The sequence below is a fragment of the Melanerpes formicivorus genome, unplaced genomic scaffold (assembly GCF_026170545.1).
Source record: "Melanerpes formicivorus ecotype bairdi unplaced genomic scaffold, bMelFor1.0.p_v2 SCAF_39, whole genome shotgun sequence".
Classification (NCBI taxonomy): Eukaryota; Metazoa; Chordata; class Aves; order Piciformes; family Picidae; genus Melanerpes; species Melanerpes formicivorus.
Genome location: NW_027142391.1, coordinates 4,695,963 through 4,717,849, shown reverse-complemented (window position 1 = coordinate 4,717,849; position 21,887 = coordinate 4,695,963). Strand labels below are relative to the sequence as shown.

General features: G+C 44.5%; 1 protein-coding gene across 4 annotated transcripts in view; it reads left to right on the top strand.

Annotated features, from left to right (window-relative positions):
* The first annotated feature begins 12,277 nt into the window (after window positions 1–12,277).
* The window catches only part of CLSTN1 (calsyntenin 1), a 40,246-nt gene continuing 30,636 nt past the window's right edge, over window positions 12,278–21,887 (top strand). For all 4 annotated transcript variants that reach the window (XM_068158352.1, XM_068158350.1, XM_068158351.1 and 1 more), the window contains exon 1: window positions 12,278–12,730. In XM_068158352.1, coding sequence (XP_068014453.1) covers window positions 12,283–12,730 — 448 coding nt within the window. In that variant the 5' untranslated portion in view covers window positions 12,278–12,282. The remainder of the gene's footprint in view (window positions 12,731–21,887) is intronic.

The window sequence follows — 21,887 nt, the reverse complement described above, 5'->3', positions numbered from 1 at the left end:
CCCCGTCTTCCTTTGCAGAAGACATTGTGTCCTTCCACTTGTTCAGCTTGTCCACTTTTGACAGACATAGAAGAAGAGTGGATAGACCAGAAGGAGAAAAGGTAAGAAGCCTTACATCAGAGAAGTTGCACATCAGAGGCTCACTGAAAACAAGAGAAAATCTGAAATGTGAAAAGGTACAGGTGGAATGGAAATTCATGGCTGCCGAATGTCTAGGTGGTAGTATGGTCTTTGAGGTCATGTTGGGTCCATCATAAGCTGATCCCACAGAAATGGGCACATAACCTTTATAGAAGAACTCGCTAGAATGTTTTATCTTCCATCACTGAGGAGAGGAGATGATGGAGTTAACAGTGCAATGGATGCATTAAAGCAGGGCATGTGGGGATGGGGTAATTATTGTAACTCACTTAGATTCACTTACATGGATCAGGTTGGTTGGGGGTGGGGAGAACATGCATCTGATCTTTATGCTGAGTACAGACCATGGTGGTGTTGGCTCACCTCTGAGTGTCTATTTGTTTTCTGCTGTGTCAATACAGCTCTTTGCTAGCTCCCTTTTAAGGATGCTCATCACACCTATTCAGCCTTTACAGAAGCGACTGGGCAGAATTCTGTTTTCCTACTGGTGGGAGGTCAGTGGCTGAGTCAGTGATAGAAACAAACCTCTCTTGGTGTTCAGTATGTTCCCAGAACAGTATTCCACTTCTTGAGGACAACATTCCCACCCCAGGGCAGTTTGCTGTTAGCATTTAACCTTTCTGTTGCAGAGCAGCGATGGAAAGCAGCATCTAGCTTTAAAAATAGAAGACAGACATGTCTTTGTAGGGAGACTGCCCACCTTGGAGCTCCCCATGGGGCGGCAATCGGCCCCTGCTGCTAGCAAGGATCTCTCACTCACTCACAGCATTAATCAGGGTTGACTGTTCCTCTTAATCCTCTGATCCCTTCCATACGGAGGAGAACACAAGCGTGGCGTTTGCGTGCTAGGCTCTTCTTCCCTGAAAATAGGGCTGGCTCCCTGGCTTGCAGCAGCCAGCGATTAGATGGGTGGGTGATCAAAACATGATTAGCAAATCTGCCATTAGAGTGAAGGCCAGGAGGGCAGTGGCTTACTGCAAGGAAAGGTCACAACTGGTATCTGTCAGAATAGAAATAAGTATGTGAAATGACAAAGGATTTAGCTGCACTCTTGTCTGATGAGGCTGTACCTTAAAGAGCCAAGGCACAGCTAGGAAGGATCTAGGAGCCCCTAGCTAGGAGCTAGGGTTGTAGGGAAAGAAAAGAACAAACCCCAAAATGCAGATGAGGCTTCTCCTCCTGGACTGGACAATTTTGAAAGAGAATTTTAAAGCACCGGAGATGGTTTATGTAGCTAAACCACAGGCTCAGAAATTGGGATGCCTGCATCAATTCTAAATCTTCTCCCAGGCACATTTGGTGACTGAAATACAGGAGCTTCATCATTTTCCTCAGCAGTGAGGTAAAGGTATTGACCCTGCCTCGCAGAGGTTTGTGAAGCTTTTAATGTGTCAATGTGACAAATGCTTTGAGACTGTGCAAAACGTCTATCAAAGATGCAGTCTGTTATTGCCAGATGAATTTGAGCAGGCCTGGAGTGGAGAGGATTTCTTGTTAGCTATTGCAAGAAGAGGAGGAACAGCAGTTTGCTTGATGCCAACTGCAAGAGAAAAAACAACATGTTTTTAGCACACTTTTGTTACCTTTAGAAAGCCTCTGTGATGTGGAAAATAGAGCAACTAGCACTGTCTCAGAAGGACTGTTTGGTAAAATTGATCCCATTTTTCCACATCTAAATAATAGTGTTGACATCAGCTTCAGAGACAGCACAATTGGGCCCACTTACAGCACTGTGCAGCTCACTTTTCACAGGAGTAGGAGGCGCTTGCATGCAATGATACTGCATGATGAAAATTCAAGATCCAGGGGGATCTGGGGAACTTCTCATCCATGGCCCAGATGCTAGAAATAATTCACTTCTACCAGCTAATTTAACTGGGGTCTGTGCAAACAGAGGGTTTTGTTCTTCAGGCTCTGGCTGCAGTGTTGGCACCTATTGTACAGTCTCACTGAGCGCCCATTCAGCGCTCTGCACAATTCAGGGAAGAGGTGGGTGGTTTGACCAGGGAGCCTTATGCAGACTTGTGAAGAAAGTTGTGGAGAGCCGTTTTTAAAGTCCAGTCACAACCAACAGGACTCCACTAGTTCAAGTATACACAAGCTGGGTGACCTGTGAACTAACCTTACTCTGATACCTGTTATGTTACAGAAGGTTAAACAATAAGAGTTAAGCTTGTGAGAATTCAAAACTGCTTCTAGTGGGTTGGGAATGTAAACCTAGGTTCTTCTGGCATTAAATCAGTTCTTCTGCCTGAAACTCTGACCTGGCAAGCCAGCTTCAGAACGACAGTAACATGATTCTTTTCACATGTATTGCACAGGAGGGTCTTGGTATAAATCTATTAGAGTTACACTGGCAATAAAAAGCCTGTACTCTCAATTCTTTCTGCATGGATAGTTAATGAATGTAGTGACCTTTGTTTATTTGGGGGTTTAAGACCATTACTGAAATTCATACATGGGCAAATGCTTAAAAATCTCTGTGAAAGGCTGAGCTTTGGAGGAAATCTGGGCACCATGAGGTGAAGAAGAAAAATGATTTCTGCCCCTCTGTCTTTTGAGCCATCTGTTTTCTGAGCCTTTCAGTTGCTGCAGGGTAGATTTATTTCATTTACCTATGAACAGCTTACAATTAACCCTAACAGCCTCTTTTCCCTTGTCTTTCATAACTAGTTCCTATGCTGACCTTTCTCCCAGTGTCCCTCACGAGAATGTCAATAGAATGTGTGATGACAATGGGGAGACCAGCACTGATTGTCCGTCCTGTTCTGGTGTTGTGCCTGCTTGCTTTGTTATTATTACATTTGGTCTGCCAAGAGCACCCAAAGGAAAGAGGAGATGCAGGTTTTCTCTTGTGAAGATGGTAGCACAATAGATAACTTTAGTTTCCTAGACTGGTTACAAGGACTAGCACCTAAGAAAGAATGAAATACTGAATAATCAGGTTTTTGGGCTGGTATTCCCAGCTTTCCACGCATCTAAAAAGCTATTATCAAGCACAAGTCTGAGACTAAGCATTTAATTGAGATGAGTAATGGCTCCAAGAGCTGCTGCACATTTCCAGGAAGAAGAAAAAGATTTAAAAATCCTAGCTGTGTTTGGGCAGGAAAGACAAAAGCAGCTTTGCAGTCTATATCTGTGTAATATTTTGTCTTTTGCTACAGTTTAATGAGTCCATAAAGACTGGGGGGGGGGGGGATAAGTTAACCATGATGGCTTTCTTCTAGGCTGTTGTTAGGATTTTACAGTCTTTATTCAAAATGAAATCTAGCTAAAACTGGCCATTGGCTGAAAGTCATGGGTTTGATGGGTGGACCACTAGATGGATAAGGAACTGGCTTGATGGCCGCACCCAAAGAGTGGCTGTCAATGGCTCCATGTCCCAGTGGAGGCCAGTGACAAGCAGAGTCCCTCAGGGGTCAGTCCTGGGACCTGTCTTGTTCAACATCTCTGTGGGTGCCATGGACAGTGGCATTGAGTGCACCCTCAGCAAATTTGCTGATGACACCAAGCTGTGTGTTGCAGCAGACAGCTGGAGGGAAGGGAGGCCATCCAGAGGGACCTTGACAGGCTGGAGAGGTGGGCACAAGCCAACCTCATGAAGTTCAATAAGAGCAAGTGCAGGGTCCTGCAGCTGGGTCGAGGTAATCCCAGGCACAAATCCAGGCTGGGCAGGGACTGGCTGGAAAGCAGCCCTGAGGAGAGAGACTTGGGGGTGCTGGTGGACAAAAAGCTCAACATGAGCTCTCAGTGTGCACTTGCAGCCTGCAAAGCCAATCAGATCCTGGGCTGCATCAGGAGAAGTGTGGCCAGCAGGTCGAGGGAGGTGATCCTCCCCCTCTACTCAGCTCTGGTGAGGCCCTACCTGGAGTACTGTGTCCAGTTCTGGAGCCCCTATTACAGGAGGGATGTGGAGGTGCTGGAACGTGCCCAGAGAAGGGCCACAGGGATGATCAGAGGGCTGGAGCACCTCTCCTATGAGGGCAGACTGAAGGAGTTGGGGCTGTTCAGTCTGCAGAAGAGAAGGCTCCGAGGTGACCTAATTGTGGCCTTCCAGGATCTGAAGGGGGCCTACAGGAAGGCTGGGGAAGGACTTCTCAGGATCTCAGGTAGTGATAGGACTAGGGGGAATGGAATGAAGCTGGAGGTGGGGAGATTCAGGCTGGAGGTGAGGAGGAAGTTCTTCCCCATGAGAGTGGTGAAGCCCTGGAATGGGTTGTCCAGGGAGGTGGTTGGGGCCCTGTCCCTGGAGGCTGGATGAGGCTCTGTCCAGCCTGATGTAGTGTGGGGTGTCCCTGCCCATGGCAGGGGGGTTGGAACTAGATGATCCTTGTGGTCCCTTCCAACCCTGACTGATACTTTAATGATACTACTATGATGATGAGGTGGGAACCATGAGAACATGTTCTTCCTCCTGTTTCTTACTGCACTGGGTATTTATAAAATAGCATCAGGCTCCATGATTCCCAAGATTGTTTGGAAATTGGGCCTGGCTGGTTTTGTTATACATGGTCACTTCATAGCAGGGAATTTACAAATGCTGACTTTTTAATGAAAATAATAATACTCCTAATTTCTAGAGAGGCTTTTATCTGAGGATCTTCAAGTATTTTACAGACAGTTAATGAAGTCTTACTACCTCCTTGTGGAATAGGCAAGTTGCTTTAAATGGAGAGAATAAATGAAGCATAGAGAGAGTAAGAGACTTGTCTGTGGGTGGAATGTGAGTGGATGAGAATACAGCAGCCCTCTCCTGTCTCAAATTCTTACCTGTGCAAATTCTTAGGAGACAAGAGTATTGTGCTCATCAAATAAGGTCAGTATAATTGGGATCTAAGATCAGCTTTTGGGGTGGTTGTGGGGTTTTGGACTGTACAGGAAATGGTTTAAAGAATTGTCTTCAGGGGGCCCTTAGATAATTTTGGTCTACTAGCCAACCATTCAAGATACACAATATTCCAGATGGTGTTTTCAGGAGAGGCAGAGCAAGCTTTTCCAATGCTAGTATTTGCCTTCTGAGGTTTCCTTTTCTTCCCCATGGGAAGAAAGCAGTGCAGTATAATTGGGGAGGGGGGAGCTCCAGCAGTGGAGGCAGGCACAGTTAAAGGCAGTTTACCATCATAAACAAACCTCAGGTGTCTTTACTGCTAAAACTTATACCAGAGAGCAGTAAGTGACAAATGTCCACTTCTGTCTCTGGAAGGGAAAAAGTGGCATTGATGCTGGTGGGTGCCAGCCCCTCTTCCTGCACACACAACTGCATTGCAGCCAGACCTGCTGGAGATCTGAACACGAGAGATATGTGGGACAGATGCTGAAAAACCTTCTACTAAGTTTCTAACTAGAATATTTTGTTCTTTTTTTCTCCTTTCCCAAACCACCACTTACAGAAGGCAACTGCTGGGTATCTTTCTTTCCATAAGTGGGGCATTTTCAGGCATAGCAGCATATGAGACCTAGTGGAGATGGAGATACGCTCTAGAGAAACAGCAACTTGTTTTAGAGGAGCAAGGTTCTGGAGGAAAACCCCCAAATCTTCCAGGTATAAGTGGAGTACCTCTCTACCTACATAATTAGTCAAATCTACCCACCTTACTGCCTTACAGTCGTAAGAGAGCTTGGTTTATTTAGTCCCCACAAGCATTCACTGGGGGATGATCTTTGCAACTGTAAACCATCTTGGTTGACCCTATGTGACTTTTTTTTTGCCAGATGACATTGAGTTTCATGGATGTCAGTGGGAAATAAAAGATCTTGGTAGCAGTGAGCCTCTGAACAGCAGTGATGACATTGCTGGAAGAGCTGTGTGTGGCAGTACTTGTGTAGTCCTGATGGCCCTGCTGCTTCAGTCAGTGATTATGATGCTGGATACACAACTGGAGGATGGTAATTTAGTTCCCTTTTAGAAGCCAAACAGGAGAGCATCTGCTTTTCTTTCTGCTGAAGAACACTGATGGAATTTCTCACTTAAAAACCTATTGCTTGATTTTATTTATAGGCAATAATTTGGCTTCTTTTACCTATAGAAAATTACTTATCTGAGTCAAATGCAAGAATATTGTCTAACGAAAGGGGAAAATAAAGTGTGTAATTGTGTTAATTATAAGAATACCAGACATGTAATTAATATGCCACAGGAACAAAGAGCAAATGTACTAATAGCACATAATTGGACTTAAACTACACCCTTGGTAGAAGTCTTTGCAATGCAACTGTTGTGTTTGTGCTCCTTTTCAAATTAGCAATAAGGAATAAATTAACATCCATTTTCATGCCCATACAAAGACAGAATCATATTGTGGGGCAGGGTAATGAATTCAGAGAATGCCTTTACATTCCCATATGGCTCTTAGGGAGGGGAGTACTCATGCACATGGCTCCTCTTCCTTGCAGGAAGGCAAGCAGAGACAAGAGGAAAGCTTCATTGTATGACCAGATGTTCACTGAATACCATGATCCTAAAGAATAAAGAAAAAACCAAACCAAAACAACCCTGTAAGCTGAGGAGTATGAACATTGTCAGCAGTACCTGGTAGAAATATTTGAATTGGTTGATCCATCCATCCTTTGATACATGATATGTTATTCTATTGTGTTGTCAAAAGAGGAAATAGGTAGAGTAGGGTCTAGTCACCAAGCCAAAGCAGCATCTGTGGTAGAACTGGAAAGAAACCCTATAATTCCTCTCTCTTTTTATCCCCTCCTTGCCCATGGTATAAATTACTAGTTCGGTTTTCTGTGTACATTAGAGAAATAAAGGAGTTACTGTGGCCATGGCCCACTAATGCTGCTCTTCAAAACAAGTTAGTACAGTACAGGAAAAAAACAACCTAAAACCAGCCCTTGAGTCCTTGTGTTTTTGCACACACATTGCAGAAAGGCTCCTCCACAGCACCTGGCTGCAATTCTTGTGTTATTGAGTCAGAGGATAATTAGTGAAATAATTTATTCCTGATACTTGTTTCATTTTCTGTATTCCCTCTTAGTCTTTAGTGGGGTCTTACTTGACTTAAAAAATCAGAGGCCACGGTGGTTTCAGGGTCTTGGGAGACCTCAGTACCCCTGCAGGTAAGGAAACAAATTTTTAAGAAACAGGTCCAGTTTCATTCAGGCTCCACTTCTATTTATATAACACAACACCTTTGTGGTGTTAGATGCAAAGACTTCACAATAATAGAGCCCAGATTGTACTGAGGTCCCTAAGTATTGCTTTCTAGCTAAGTGCTTGAAAGCCAGTTCAAGGTATCTCAAGGTATTCCAGTGTTCCTTAATTGAAGGCATTTCAAGGTATTGCAGCACTTAATTTTACCTCCACTCTTTGTGCCCTGCTTTCCTAAATATGCAAATGAAAAGCCTAGAAATTCTGTCTTACTCAATTGCAATGCACCTGTCATGACAGTATCTAGACACCTGCCTTTCTGCTTCACACAAGTATTGTGAGAGTGCATTAATTAACGCTTGTAAAATGCTTGGAGATCCTGGGATGGGAAGTGCTAATGAGTTGTAAAATATTATAATGGCATTGCAGAATATTCAGTCTGTCTTTGCAAGGAAGGACTTGCATCCTTCCTTCATTGCTTTCATGTTTCTAGATGCTTATTTTGCAGTAAGAAAGTAAGTCTAAAGAGGAGGGGGAAAAGAAGAGATTTAGCAAGGTAGAGAGATTGCTAATGCTGCTGGCTTTCTTGTGAGGAAGCTAGTGGGTTTTATGTACTTCTTTGCTTATTGAATTTTCTTTTTGTCTCTGTCATGAACTCATATTTCAATGGCTTGTTGAGAATTCTCTGAACGTTCAGAAATGTCAGGGGAGAAGATTTTCTTCTTCAGATTGCCAAGGCCTTCATTTGCATCCCCTAAATCAATTCTCACATATGATCAAAGCAGTTCTGGAAATTTTCAAGTGTGGGGGAAAAACCAGTCCTCTAATTCTTTCTTCTGTAATCTATACAGTCAGGTTCCAAACCATTACAAAAAAAAAAAAGAAGACATATTTTCATCCACCTAAGCTAAAAACATGTGAATTTATGTTCAGAGAATTGCAGCTGTGTGTATCAGAGACAGCAAGGTTAGAAAAGCTCTGACAGGTTATCTGTGTGTTTTTTGCCTTCAAGCTAGTAGGGGCATTTTGTGAAGTTTTCTTTTAAATGACCCAAAAGATGCCACTTCTGCCTGTTGCCTCACAAGAGCACTCTGAGTTCAGAGATCTCATTGTGAGGAGTTGTAATTTTTATATTCACCTTCAACTGTGATTTGTTTTTAATTTGTTTTTATTTAGTGTCCTTATTGTTTCTTCTTCCTGCTTGGCTTAGACTGATAAAGTCATATCAGAAGCAAAAAATACTACAATTCAGATTCCCCACATACTTTGAGTTTCTCCTCTTGCTTTCTCTAGTGGGAATGGGAGGAGCCAGAGTGGAGCTGTAACACAGCTTCTCAGGAACTGGTCTGTTGCTGCCTTCATCTATTATTTTGCTTGGCTGTGCAGGCAGCTCTCTCATGAGCTTAATTACTGCATAGTCTCTATGGCAATTGGTCCCCTTTCAGAAGTGGTTTCAGGGCAGCTGTGATAAACCAAATGCTCAGCAAAGGAGATAAAGCTAAGTTCTGAGCTCCGACTGCCCGTTAAAAGCAATCATAATCTGGGAACAAACTGGTATGCAAACATGAATTGTACTGAGATGAAAAGAAGCCCACACCCAGTTCCTAGCCTCCGTTTAAAGACTGGAGCCTTTTCTCAAGCCCCTTGTAGACTATTTGGCCTCTCCTTTTGAAGAGAGATCCAAGTCTTATATCTAGAAGTAATGGTGCATGTTCCATGTGTATTCAAAATCATTTATGATCCTGAGCTCCAGCAATCAGATCCAGATCTGCTTTGACTTAACTGAGCATGTCTCACTTCTCTCTGTATTTATGGTATGCACTGGCTCCCTATAAACAGCAAGCAGAGGCATCCATTTTTACCTATCATCTTGTCTTTTCATTTCTGGCTGCTCAGCTCCATTTTGACAAGTGCAATAAATGTGTCCTCCTGGGTCCTTGCAAGCTGGGCATTAGTCACAGTGTGCATTTCAAGGACATTAGTCCCATAGTTTTTCAGCTGTAACAGAAAACGTGTTCTGCCAGGAGCCATTTGTTCCAGTTTTGTTGTTACCAATAAAATAAAAATCAATGCTTTTTTGGAGCTCGAGAAGCAGGTCAGAGTAGGAGGGAGATAGAGGGGAAAAAAAATGAAGGTGCTGAAGTTAGTTCTCCGAGTTTCTCCGAAATAATGGCATGTGGCATTTCAGATGAAGTGAGAATCTCTGTCAGCTTATGAAATGCAGCTGCCTCTGGCCAATAGCAGAGCTGGTGTTGAACAGCAAATAGGACTGGTTTCACTCTGGGCAATTTAAATCAGTTTTAGTTCTGTGAGGCAAAAGGTATTTGAGAGGATGTTGTATTTGCCATACTTATAGAGCAAGTCAAACCACTTAGTCATCTAGCTGAACAAAATCACCTACCTGATCTTAAAGGACAGACTGAAGAATCATTGGCTTTACTGAATCAGTGCCTTAGTCACAACTGACTTGGAGGAGTTTTGCTTAGAGAGTGAAATGCAATCAGTGCCTTCTCCTTTGGAAATTTCCCTGTTTCATCATAACTGAGTCATCTAACTGATCTGAGCTGGTAGTATTCTTGTGCAATAAATAAGGTTTACCTGGACATGGCATTTCTTCTCTTGAAAAATGCCTCTCCTTCCTAATTCTGCTGAATCAGAATCACTTAAAGGAGTCTTGATGGTAACACTGAAGTTCCCCTCTTACTGTGGTCAATAGTAGCATGGTCCCAACTCTGGCAACACATGATATGGCCCGAGTGGACTACAGAACAAACTTTGCTCTTTAAGCTGTCTTTTCTGCCAAATCTAATGAGCCTAGTCTGTTCTCCAGTTTAAAGGCAATCATAATTTATTTTGCAGGAAATGTGTTAGAGTATGTGTATATTTGCATGGCACCTGGGCACTGACTTAAAAGCCTTCTTCAGAGACTTGTATGTTGACATTCAAGCTCTCTACATAGATCTATTCCTAATCAAAAGGTAGTATTTGGGCAAGCACATTTTTGTTACATCATGAAATCCTCAATGGGCAATCATCTCTTAACTGAGCATATATTGCCTTGCAGATCTTCAGTAGTGAGGTGGTTTTTACTCATGCATTAAGTTAGTAAGACTGATTTGAGTCATACTGAGCTGGACAGTCCTTCTACTCTCCATACAAAAGAAAACTAGATAATGTAGCATACTGTCAGCTGAAGCTGCGTTGGCAGAATGTAAAGACTCAGCTCTTTGGCAACAGATGGACTACAGGCTTCTTCTGACATGATCTGCCATCCAGCATATGTTAGACAGGCTGAGAAATCAAGGGGGTTTAGACTGAGGCTTTAGCTTTGTTTAAAAAAAGAAAGATGTCTTAGCTCTTGATAGAGCAGGTGGCCTACAGCACACAGTCAATGAAATTGATGAGGACTAACTTGGTTGCTTGGTTAAGGGATTGCTCCATCCTACAGTATGGTAATTGGGGTATTTTCATTGTGTTGGACCAGTCTATTTCCCTTCAAAATTTTTCTTTTCTCTGTACACACTCATATTAGTAAATTGCTTAAGGTACAGTAAGTGAAGATGGGTGGTTGTGAGGATGGGTGGTTTTGAGGATGCTTCAAAGAAGCTGTTGGCTGGGCAAAACAGCTTGCCTTTGGATATCCAGATGCGCTGGCTTGCTGCAGACCATGTTCCATCAACTTGCTGAGAGACCTTAGTGACCGATCCAGGGCAGAAAATTAGTTGCTTTCTCACCTTTGGTTGACTGGTTTCCACATGTTGAGTTTGAGGTAGACAGGTAGTTGGCAGGGAAGGTAACAGCATTGGGCTTGCCTTGGAAGGGAGGGGGAGGTTTTTCCGGAACAGATCCACCTTGGTATTTAAATTGTGTGGCACTTTAAAAGAAAGAAATACCACATCTCTAGGATTCTGAACATGCTGGACTTTATTTTTATTTCACTGTGGGAGTGGAATGGCTAATAGGTACAAAGCATGAGTAGTCATATCTAATTATAAAATAAGTTGGTTGCATTTTAGTTGACAAAACTTTCTTCTTCTGTTGAAGCATTTTCTAATAGAAATTTTTGATGAAAGAGCAAATAACTTTTCCACTACAGGACAGGTTCTGTGCAACTTAATTATTCTTGTGAAACTTCTCATAGTGCTTATAAAAAGATCTAATAGACTTTTGCCCGTAAGTCAGTAAAATTGCACTGAAAAGCTTTCTCACTGTGGAGAGCGTTTGTCTAAACTGTAAGCATTGCTCTTCCTCTTTGTGGACCGGTTAATGCTATGTCCCAGGATGGTCATCCTCTGCAGCATGTGTAGCTGGAGATGAGCACCACAGAAACCATGAGGTCTACATGTGTGGAGAGGCATGATGGTGCTGTAAGGTGTGTTTATGCTTAAACCAGACACATTTCCTCAGCACTGCAGTTTGAGCTGCACAAACACACCAAGAAAGCATCTGTTTGTTTCTTGGTGTGTTGCAGCAGGTGTTAGCAGTTTGCTCGTTCTTGGGGTGATTCAGAGACCAGCAGCTGACAAGAGTTTGTGCATCCAGCTCCCAGTGCTTTACTGTGCTGTTGGTGGCCTTGCTGTCTTCAGCATCAGTGGTGGGTTAGGTAAAAAAAAACAGCGGCTTTGCATTTTTGTGGAAAAGAGCTATGAACGTTAAGGTGAAAGCATTTAAATAGCTTCATCTGTGCTTTAACTCGTTCTCCAGTGATGGGGTTTTAATCAGCACTTGCTTAAACCTGCTGCTAGCCTTCTGTGGGACCCAGGTGCGCCTTGATTGCTAACTGCCCGCAGCTGCAGCAACGCAGGGACCTGCAGCAACGCAGGGACCTTCAGCCCAGAAAACCAAACCCAACCACCCCCCAAAAAAAAACCCCGAACCCCGGCACAGCCCAGCCCACCGTCTGGACCGGAGGGGGTCGGTGTGGCAGCGGCGCGATGCCGCAGTGCCCGGCCTCGGGGCGGAGCGGGGGCGGACTCGGGACCGGCAGGCCGGGCAGAGGCGGTGCCGTCCGCCGCGCTGTGCCCCGCTCCGCCCCGCCGCAGATGAGCTCGCCCCCATCCCCCGCGCCGTTGGTTCGCTCCCTCTCCCGCCTGGGAACCGGCGCGAGGGGACCGGCCGCGTTCGTCGCCGCCATTTTAGGTGCCGCTGGCGGGGCGCCGCGCTGCCAGGCGGGGGAGGGAGGGAGGGGAGGAGGAGAGAAAAAGCCAGCGGAGTGGGGCAGCGCAACGCTTCTCCTCCCTCCTCCTCTTCCTCCTCCCTCCTTCTCCTCCTCTTCGGGGCCGAGCCGAGCCCTCCGCCCGGCGCAGAGCGGAGCCCGGACCAGCGGGGGCGCCACAGCCGCCCCGCCAGCCGGGGCTGCGCGCTGCCCTGCCCCGCTCTGCGCTGCCATGCCGCCGTCGTGCTGCCCGGGCATGCTGCCTTCGCTGCCGGCCGCCGCCGCCTGCTTGCTGGTGGCCGCGCTGCTCTGCGGAGGAGCGGAAGCCGCTCGAGGTAAACACAGTCGGGGGAGGCTGCCTGGCACCGGGAGAAAGGCGAGGGCGGCGAGTCCGGACACCCCCCCTCCCCTCCGCCATGCTCGCCCGTTCCCTGGGCGTCTCATAGGGATGTACCGCGGATCGATGGAGCTGCTGGGTGGGGGGGACGGTGTCCTTGGCTGCCTTCGTCCTTCGGGAGCGGGGAGGGAGCGCGGGGGAGGACAGCTCGGCGGTGCGGGAGAGGAGGAGGGCGCTGGCCGCCCCTCCCCGGGGCTGGCTGGGGGCCGGGGTGACCCCGCCGAGGCCGCTGCACCTGCGGCCCCTCGGGACTGGATGCGGGGGATGGCGGCGGCTCGCGGCGGCTGGTCCTCCGCTCTCACCTGCGCCGGGCTGCTCTCCGCCCCCCGAGACTTTACGACCCCGAAGGTCAGTCCTCTCCCCGGCGGGCCTCGGCGGTCGGCCGCAGGGGCCAGGCCGAGTTGCGGCGGCGGGATGCGCGGCGGAGGCCCGCCCGTTACATAACCCTTCCCGCAGGCACCGGGCCGGGCTGCGGCCGGTGGCCCGCGGTGCCCGAGGCGGGCAGAGCCCGTCACTTGTTGCGGGGGAGGGTTCCGCTGGCTGCCCTGGCCGGAGCGGTCAGCCCGCTGCAAACGCCGCGCTCCTCAGGGGTCGGGAAGGCGGCTGCGTGTGCCGGGGACAGCCCCGACGGCCAGTGGGGTGGGAAGGGGAAATAAAGCCCCTGAGGGAGCCCAGCCATCGGCCTGACGTGAGGAGCACTCCTTGGGTTGTTGGCGAGAACCGGTATCTGCTAAACCTTCAGCGACACGGCGTTTTAAACATCGGCCTTGTGGCTATTGATTGATCTTGTGGAGTAAAAGCATACGCATTGCAGGGCTCCTCCTGAGCAGATTTCAGTAAGAGGCTTGCAAATGCTTCCTTACCTGAAGGTTACCCCTGGAACTGAGGATGCCATTTCTGCAAGATACAGCTGATCAGAGGATAAGGTTGGGGATCTGGCATTTAATTTGAATGTAGGTTAGAAGTGTGGCGTTAAAATGGCTTGCGGGTACGTTGACGGGAAGTTTTTGTTGTTTAATCAAATCAGTTCGTTAAGGGACACATCTTGCTGCAGTTTCCCTGTATAGGATCAAAAAGCTTTAGTTAGTCATCACTGTTTAGATAGTGGCCATCGTTCACTTGCACAAGATCTGAGTCCAGCCTATTCACTAGCATCCTTGAAACCATCGGTTGTGCTGCTTACCACACCAGTACAGAAGCATGATTTCGTTCAATTACCAGCATTTTCCATCATGTGCAATTACAAATGAAACTAAGATAAAAAATCTTTTTTGAGGAAAGCTAATGTGTGCCTGGAACCAATTGGCCCTACAGAGCACAGCTCTGTTAGTCAGCTTTTGTACAGCTTGTTAGAGACTGTTGGTTTTAGTCTAATCCACGGAGCTGCTGGACTGCAGGTCCTGATCTGTTAAACTTCACATGTAGCTGAGGTAGATGAGGAGGTATGCTTTGGGTTAGTATGTGCTGTTCTCTTAGTCCTCATGACGTTATGCCTGTGCTTGGTAGGTCTGTTAATATTGGCATGTGAAGGTGCATGTAATGACAAGCTTTGGAGAACATCTGGAAAGCTGCTAGGTCAGCTCACTTCCATTTCCCAGTTGTTAGGAGCAGCATTTCTTTAGAAGCATTGCTGATCAGTTTTGTTTCATGCTATATCATCAGATTTTTTTATTTTATCTGTGACTTTAAAAGTCCTTGCTGTAGAGGTTGCCAGATTGGTTATGGTGAAGACTGCATTGTGTGGTTCAGTAAATGGACTGGAAATGCTACACCACAGTGGTGAGTTTCTCTTACCAGTCCTGCATGTTCTTGTGGTTGGAACAGGAGAGTGAAAAGTGTTTGGGTTTTGGTTTGTGGGTTTTTGTTTGTTTTATTGTTTGTCTTTTTGTTTGATGATGGTAAGAAACAGAAATAGCTTTTGGGGGATGTGATCTTACAGCACAGTTAGGTGTGAACTAGCTGACCTACCATCTTTATGTAGCTGTCTTAAGGGGTGCAGAGGGTGGGTTCAGGTTCTAAAGAGTCATAGTCCTGTTCAGCTGATGCAGAACTCTTGATTTAACTGAGTTCATCTTGTAATTGGTCAAGTTGACCCAAATATATTTTTAAGCTCTTTGGACTAATGTTGCAGTGGAAAGCAGTAGTTAGCAATACATTCAAATAGCTTTTGTCAGAGTGAAACAATTGGAAGTTTATCAGCAGAGTTGACTGGGGAGTGGAAAGACTTCCCAGACCAGAAAGCAGTGCATCTAATGGCTGCTGCTTCTGTAGTTACCGAATGGGTGGAGCCATATGCCTCTGTGGCCTTGGGCCCCTTTCAATTTTATGTCACTTAGGAAGCATATTGATCAAAATAATCCTATCTTGAGGGAGCTTTGCTGAGCTGTGATTATTAGAGGAAGTTATGTGGTGCTGTGAATGTCTTAACTCCAAACCACAAACCACTTGCTCGCTACCATGTTCTTACTGCAGATGTTTCTCTGGCACAGGAACAGCCTGTGTAATACAGGGCTGGTGATTAGGTTTCTAGCTCCCTTTTAGAGGCAAGGAAATTTAAGCCTACCCTAAAGCATTATGAAGAAACAGTTTGCCTCTTCATGGGAGCTGGTTTTTGTTTTGTTATGTTTTCTTAAGGATTTAAGAGGCTAAACAATGACCAAGAAGAGACAATTAACCAGTGCTAGACCTTTCTATGATGCCCAATGCTTGGGAGGGCATAATACACAACTGTCTGTTTATGCAAGCAATTTTCATCTGTTGTCTGTATGTATTATATAGATTAATACACTGCTGTGGAAATTTAGATGGAGGAGAGGTGACCAGGGCAAGCACGGTTTAGTTTGTGTTTGGAGTACTGTAGTACTAGACTGCAGGTTGTGCTGCCTATGCTAAATTACCAGGGAAATTTATCAACAGAAGCTTGGTTTGAGGTCTTAATGTTTCTGCAGACTTGACATCGCCAGTTTCAGACTGTTGCAAAGAGGATTTTAAAGGAGGGCAGAAGCTAGGCTCACAGACTTCCTTTTCTCATGGAAGTTAGGAGGCTTGAAGTTAAACCCAGATCAGACCCCAGGACAGCGTATTGTGTACATCTCATCTCAAACAGATTAAATTGGAATTCTGTTATTCTGGGTAAAGCAGCATTTTCTGCCATGAAAATCTAAATATCTGACAGCTCCGTGGCTTATGGCTATGAAACTGTTAGGCAGAGGAGGAAACTTCTGTAGTCATTGATGTTTTCTGAACAAACCAAACCCACTTTAACCATTTTTCTAAGCCTTATTTCTCATTCTGTTTAGTTGCATTCAGGGAATTCTCTCTGAAATTCTGTTTAAGATATTAAGGGCCATACATCTTGTAGTGTTACTGTTGTCAAAGACATAAGCTATACCTCAAAACAAGGGGAGAGTTTAATAAGCCTGAAGCCTTGGGTTTATATAAATCTTATTTTGCACTCTGATTTGCTTGATTCATGCTGATCATCTCCCATTGTCTTCAGGAGGGACTAAACCTCCTTAGGAGCTTCTGAAAGGCTTGTTAGAACCCTCAGTGCCTTTGAAGAACTGTCCGTCTGTCCTTTGTTGATAGTGTTAGGCCTCATCTCCCTTGCTTCATATTCTGATTGCAAACGAGTTGCTGCTACTGCTCCCAGTTGGTTTCCCTGTTTTTAGATGGAGTCAACAAGCAGAGCTAGAAGTGCTGGCTGTGCTGAGATGTGTTTGCTCTGTTTGTAAATGAGATTCCCTTTCAAGGAGTGGAGTTTATAAATACGGCTACAGCTAACAAGTTATTTCCACTCTTGTACTGCGATTGGCAACATGTAAGATAACATTTATTAAGTGGTAGTTTACAGAGGCTTGTGTCTTCCCATTCAGTGTTCTGTGAGGTTTTAAACACTTTAAATTTCACTTCAAAAGTTAAAACTTTGTTGCATTAATCCTAGTCAGACTTGAGGTGGATTGTTACTGTTTTGCTCTTTTCCCTGCCAGGTGTTTATCCCAATTGAAATTTGGTTCATGTATCCTCTGTCTGAGGTCTTTGGCACTCAGAATGTTTCTTCTGATGCAGTTGTGGTTAACTAGTTTCTCATCAGTCATTTGTATGAACCTGATCTTCAGACTTGCAGCAGGCTTATTCCTTGTACCTTTGTACAAATAGAATGAGATTAGGCACCTGGTTCAGTGTGACACAGGAAGCTCTGGAAGTGGTGCTAAACCAGGTATTTTTCCCTAGGCAAAACATAATTGAATAAACCCTCTTGAATTCCTACAGCCATTAATTTGAATATGGTGTTTGGAGAATTTTTAACTGTCCAGGTTCAAACTGTTGGCACCTGATGATTGCTCTCACTGTATGGCAGCTGAACTTCCAGAGCACAGATTAAGTGCATGTGAACTGTGGCAAAGAATCCAAGATAGATCTGAAATTGTAGGCTGAATTTCAGCTACCTGTGAGGAACTGCAGAGGTGAATGTTGGTAGATGCCAATGCCTTTACCTAATGCTTCTCCTGGTGTTGTTTCATCCCCTTGCATTTTGTTACTGCTCATAGTTTTCATGTAATGGAAATTGTTGTAATGGAAATTGTTGTTTGTCTTGGAAGTTTGTGGTATAGATAAGAAAAGTTCCAGACTATCAAGCTCAGCATTTGAGTAGAAGTTGCGTTCAGTTTTATCCTGTTGTTTGTACCAGCTTGTGGGAGAGTGATGTTTGATAAAATCCTAGGTATGAGGAGACCCAATTAAATAAATATATCTTTTCATGGCCATTGATATATTTCCAGTTGTTTGTATTCAAATGTAATCCTCACCCTTCTCCAACACAAAACAGAGGCCTAGCTCTGAGTTGCAGGCTGGTGAGGCTTGGGCAGGAACAGAACACACGTTGTAATCAGGCCATGCTACGCCCTTTCTTACTCAACTTTACTTTCAGGGTGGAGGAGGTGTATTTTATTGTGTAGATCTGTACTCATGGCTGAGCTGTATTCTTCTGTTCTTATGTACTACACAAACTTTTTCTTTTAATGATATTGCTTGAAATGTCATGAGAACAGTACAAAGTTATGAATATTCAAAGTGAGACACACTTCATAGTTTTTACTGTCTCACTGAAAGGCAAGCTTCTATTTTCTTACATCAAGAGGAAGGCAATGGAAGCTCTACATTAATCAGTTTTTGTCAGACCTTCAGGACAGGAGTAAAAGACTGCTCAATCTCCTGAGTGCAGTTCATTGGAATTGACAGAATACAATTCTCTTTCTATGCAATCTTTGGATTTTTCATGAAGTCTCAAAAGTGGACTTCAAATGCAAATATTTTTGTCTACTGTCACTAGATTGCACAGCTCTAGCTTGAACTCCAGTATTTGTTACTGAGTTCATTCAGTGATATGTACCAATTAATTATTATGAAACTGTTTTGACACCAGTCATCCTTTTCTAGTTCTATGATATGCAGCATAGCTAAACAGCACTAAAGTAGGTTGTCCAGAAGAGAAAAGCTTTTCAGCTGCAGGCATTTCTGGTTGAGGTGTGTCTAAATCTTCAGTTAGGTGGATGCCAGATCCCATTTAAATTGAGTGAAATTCTGAGCCTCTGTAAGAAGATAACTGAAGCCCTCAGACAGAACTTTTGGTAAGTGCATTTAATGCTAATATGCTTCCATTCATGTACTAGAAATTAATTCTGATTGTTTTGAGATTATAGCTTTGGATGAAAGTTTTCATACTAGCTCTAAAGCCCATTTCCCAGCTTACCTATTCCTTTACATGCTTTAATTCTTTCAGTCATCAGGAGAAAGTTGCTGCTAGTTGATCTGATGGATGCATTCTGCATCATGAAGCATTGCTCTTGCTGAGTAAGCCTTTCCTTAAGGTATATCGCTCTTCTGCAGAACAGGCAGGAGTTCCAATCACTACTAGTAAAAGTTGGGTTGTTCAGTGTGATGTGAGGCTGAGCACATCTACCTAGAACAGTGTTTTAAAAACCTGTGTTGAAGGCACACCTCACATCAGGCACCAGTTCCCTTTCCTCTTGTAACTTAGCAGCAATTATCTTTAGATAAACCAAGTTAGACAAGCGGCTTGTGCTCGCCTTGCAGGTACACATTCAGGTCTTCCTTGGCAGCAGTAGAGGCTCTAGCATGAGCTTTAAAAGAAGAGGAGTGCTGAACTTCTAAATGGTTTTGGCCACTACAAACTGAGTAGAAGTCAGCTCCCTGCGTTGTGCAGGGTGGCTTCCCCTGCTTGAGTAGATTAAATGCTGGTTGGGATTTACAACAGATTCCAGCTGAGGTGCTTACAAATAGTGTGAATATTGTATTTCATGGAAACCAGGGTAGTTTATCCCAGTGAAGTGACAGGAGATTAACAGCTCAGGGCACTTTGTTTGAGTCAAGTTGGAATAGGCAGAGCGTTTTGGTTTGAAATTAACAGTCTGTCTTGGAACAACTTTCTCCAGATTTCAGGAATTTTGTCACAGTAACAGAGGAAAAAGTGAAAGGATCATTTTCAGTCCAACATTTTGCAATACTGAAGCCAACTTAGATCAGAACAGTACTTGGTTTGATTTCACAGTTGATTCAAGGGAAGCAGTAATGTGTCACTCCTAAGCTGTACCTCATATTTCACAAGCTAGCTTTGGAATTTCTTCCAGTGTGTGGTTCTGCTGGAGTCAGTAGATCACAAGCACGGATAACAGGCCTTTCCTGGGTATTCAGCAGTAAGTTTGGTGTTTGAAACCCCAGTGATGTTTAGCCTTCATAAACACAAAGGGATTTAAGCTTTATGTTTTAAAATCTTGTGATGTTTTAGCCTTCCTAAACACAAAGGGGTTGAAGCCTTATGATTTGTCTACAGCACAATGAAAGGACATGACTTTGCTTTTAACTGGGTCTGTTGTTTGAAGGTTCACTAGACTGCAGATGCTGAGCATACTCATAATGCTGTTCATATGTGGTTGCAGTACTTCAACTTTTACAGCCTTCACGGCCCTACAGTCGTGGGGTTTACTCTAAGTTGCTAAATTAGGACAAGGTTTCCTAATGCTTAAAATTAAACAGTTTGTCATCTGCATTCAGAAGCATTAGAATGGAGATGGAAGTTTTTGTGGCAGAGATCTGTTTTAGTATTTTATATCAGGTCCTTGCATAGACTTAAGATGAAGGGATGATAGGACTCTGATACATTCAGTTGAAGTGCAGCTGCCCTATATGCACTGAAAAATACACAACTGCATCCTCCTCATGCTCCTAACAGCCGTAGTGAAGAACTTACCTTTCAAGCAGGTTCGACTTGAGAGCCCTGCTTCACTAGAGACTCACACTTCAGTTATTGGTGCATTCCCTCCAAGGGAGGAATGATGCATGTGTCCCTCTGAGCATGAGGAGGTTTGTTTTAAAACAGAGTTCCTTGGAGGGTGCTGCAGCAGTGTGCTTCTGGGTGAATGGAACAATTGGCTGACATTTAGCTGGCTAGTTGGTATGCTGAATATTGAAAGCATGCCCCCGTGAGTGGATTGAAGCTATAAAGATAGTGTTACCATGCTGAGTAAAACCACCCGGTGCTAATTAAACACTGTTTGCATTAAAGGAGTTTGTTGTGAGTTCTCCCTTGCTGCACTATTATGTATGGAGATATTCTATCCTGGCTAGCAGTTTGTTGCTGCTAACCAGTAAAAGATGGCAGATGAAAGCTTGGGGGCAGAGTGTTACGGTTTCCTGTATGAGTTCTTTAGGTTTAATCGTTTGTTTAAGTGTCCTTTTATCACAATTTTTAATCCCTCTGGGTAAGCAGATGGCAGAGACCATGAATCCATTTGAGTTTGTTGGAAAGGCAGGATTCAGACAATGTTAGCCTTACACTTCTGCCGCCTTGACAGTCTGTAATTCTTTAGAGAGGTGATCCTGTAGTGGCCTTCCAGTGCCTGAAGGCACCTACATGAAAGCTGGAGAGGGACTTTTGACAAGGGGCAATGGCTTTAATCTGGAAGAGGATAAATTTAGACTGGATGTTAGGGAAAAATTCCTTACAGTGAGGGTGGTGGGACACTGGAGCAGGTTGCCCAGGGAGGTTGTGGATGCCCCCTCCCTGGAGTTGTTTCAAGGCCAGGTTGGATGAGGCCTTGAGCAACATGGTCCAGTAGAAGGTGTCCCTGCCTATGGTAAGGGGTTGGAGAGAGATGATCTTTAAGGTCCCTTCCAACCCAAACCATTTTATGGTTCTGTGACGTAGCAGGACTCAACTGTGTAACAGTGTTCTGGCTGTATTGTGTGCTTCACTGTGACTGCAAGGGCATTTATTTCAGAAGTGCTTCATCTCACGAAGGCTAAACTCTGGGAGATGTCACCTACTGAGTGCTTTTTCATATGTCTGTTATACCCTCTAGCAAAACATGTTTTATATGTGACTGTCCATCATTTGCTGAAGCTGACTTGGCTCTGTCTGGTGAGGAGCAGTTTTGTGAATGTTTTGCATAGGCTTCTGAACAGCTAGTTAGTTATCTTCCCGAATCTGACCTGGGAAAACAACATTCATTTAGGAAGCAAGGGTATGTGGTAGCCTCAGCCTCAGAGGTTTTTTTTTGAAGCAGCAGATGTGCATTGCCCAGAAGAACTTAGGTGGAAGTGATGCATGTAGAACCTCAGCGTGAAGAGAGCTACACTGAGAGAAACAGGATATTCAAGTGTCAAGAGGAATTGGTTGTTACATCCCGTATACTGGTTCTGTGGACTATGAACTGTATTTATCTTTGGAGAGTGTAACATAAAGGTAAATATTTAATAAATCACAGCTCTCTCACATTGGATTGTTGTGTAGCAGAATGCTACCCCAGTAGATAACATAAATTCTGCTTTGCGTCCTCTGTGATGTGCTAGAAAAAGAACTACTTTTGCAAGCTGTCTAGGAAAGATGCTGCATTTCATTGCGGCAGAGGAAGACTTAAATATGCTGAAGTGATGGATTTACACATTCTGTCATGCAGAGATGAAGAATGCTTGTGTGGATAATCTTTTAGTGGAGTTTCCCATTCTCTTAAAGCAACTACAGAGTAAGCGACAGAAAAAGTAACCAGTCTTTCACTCGGATTTTAAGGCATTCT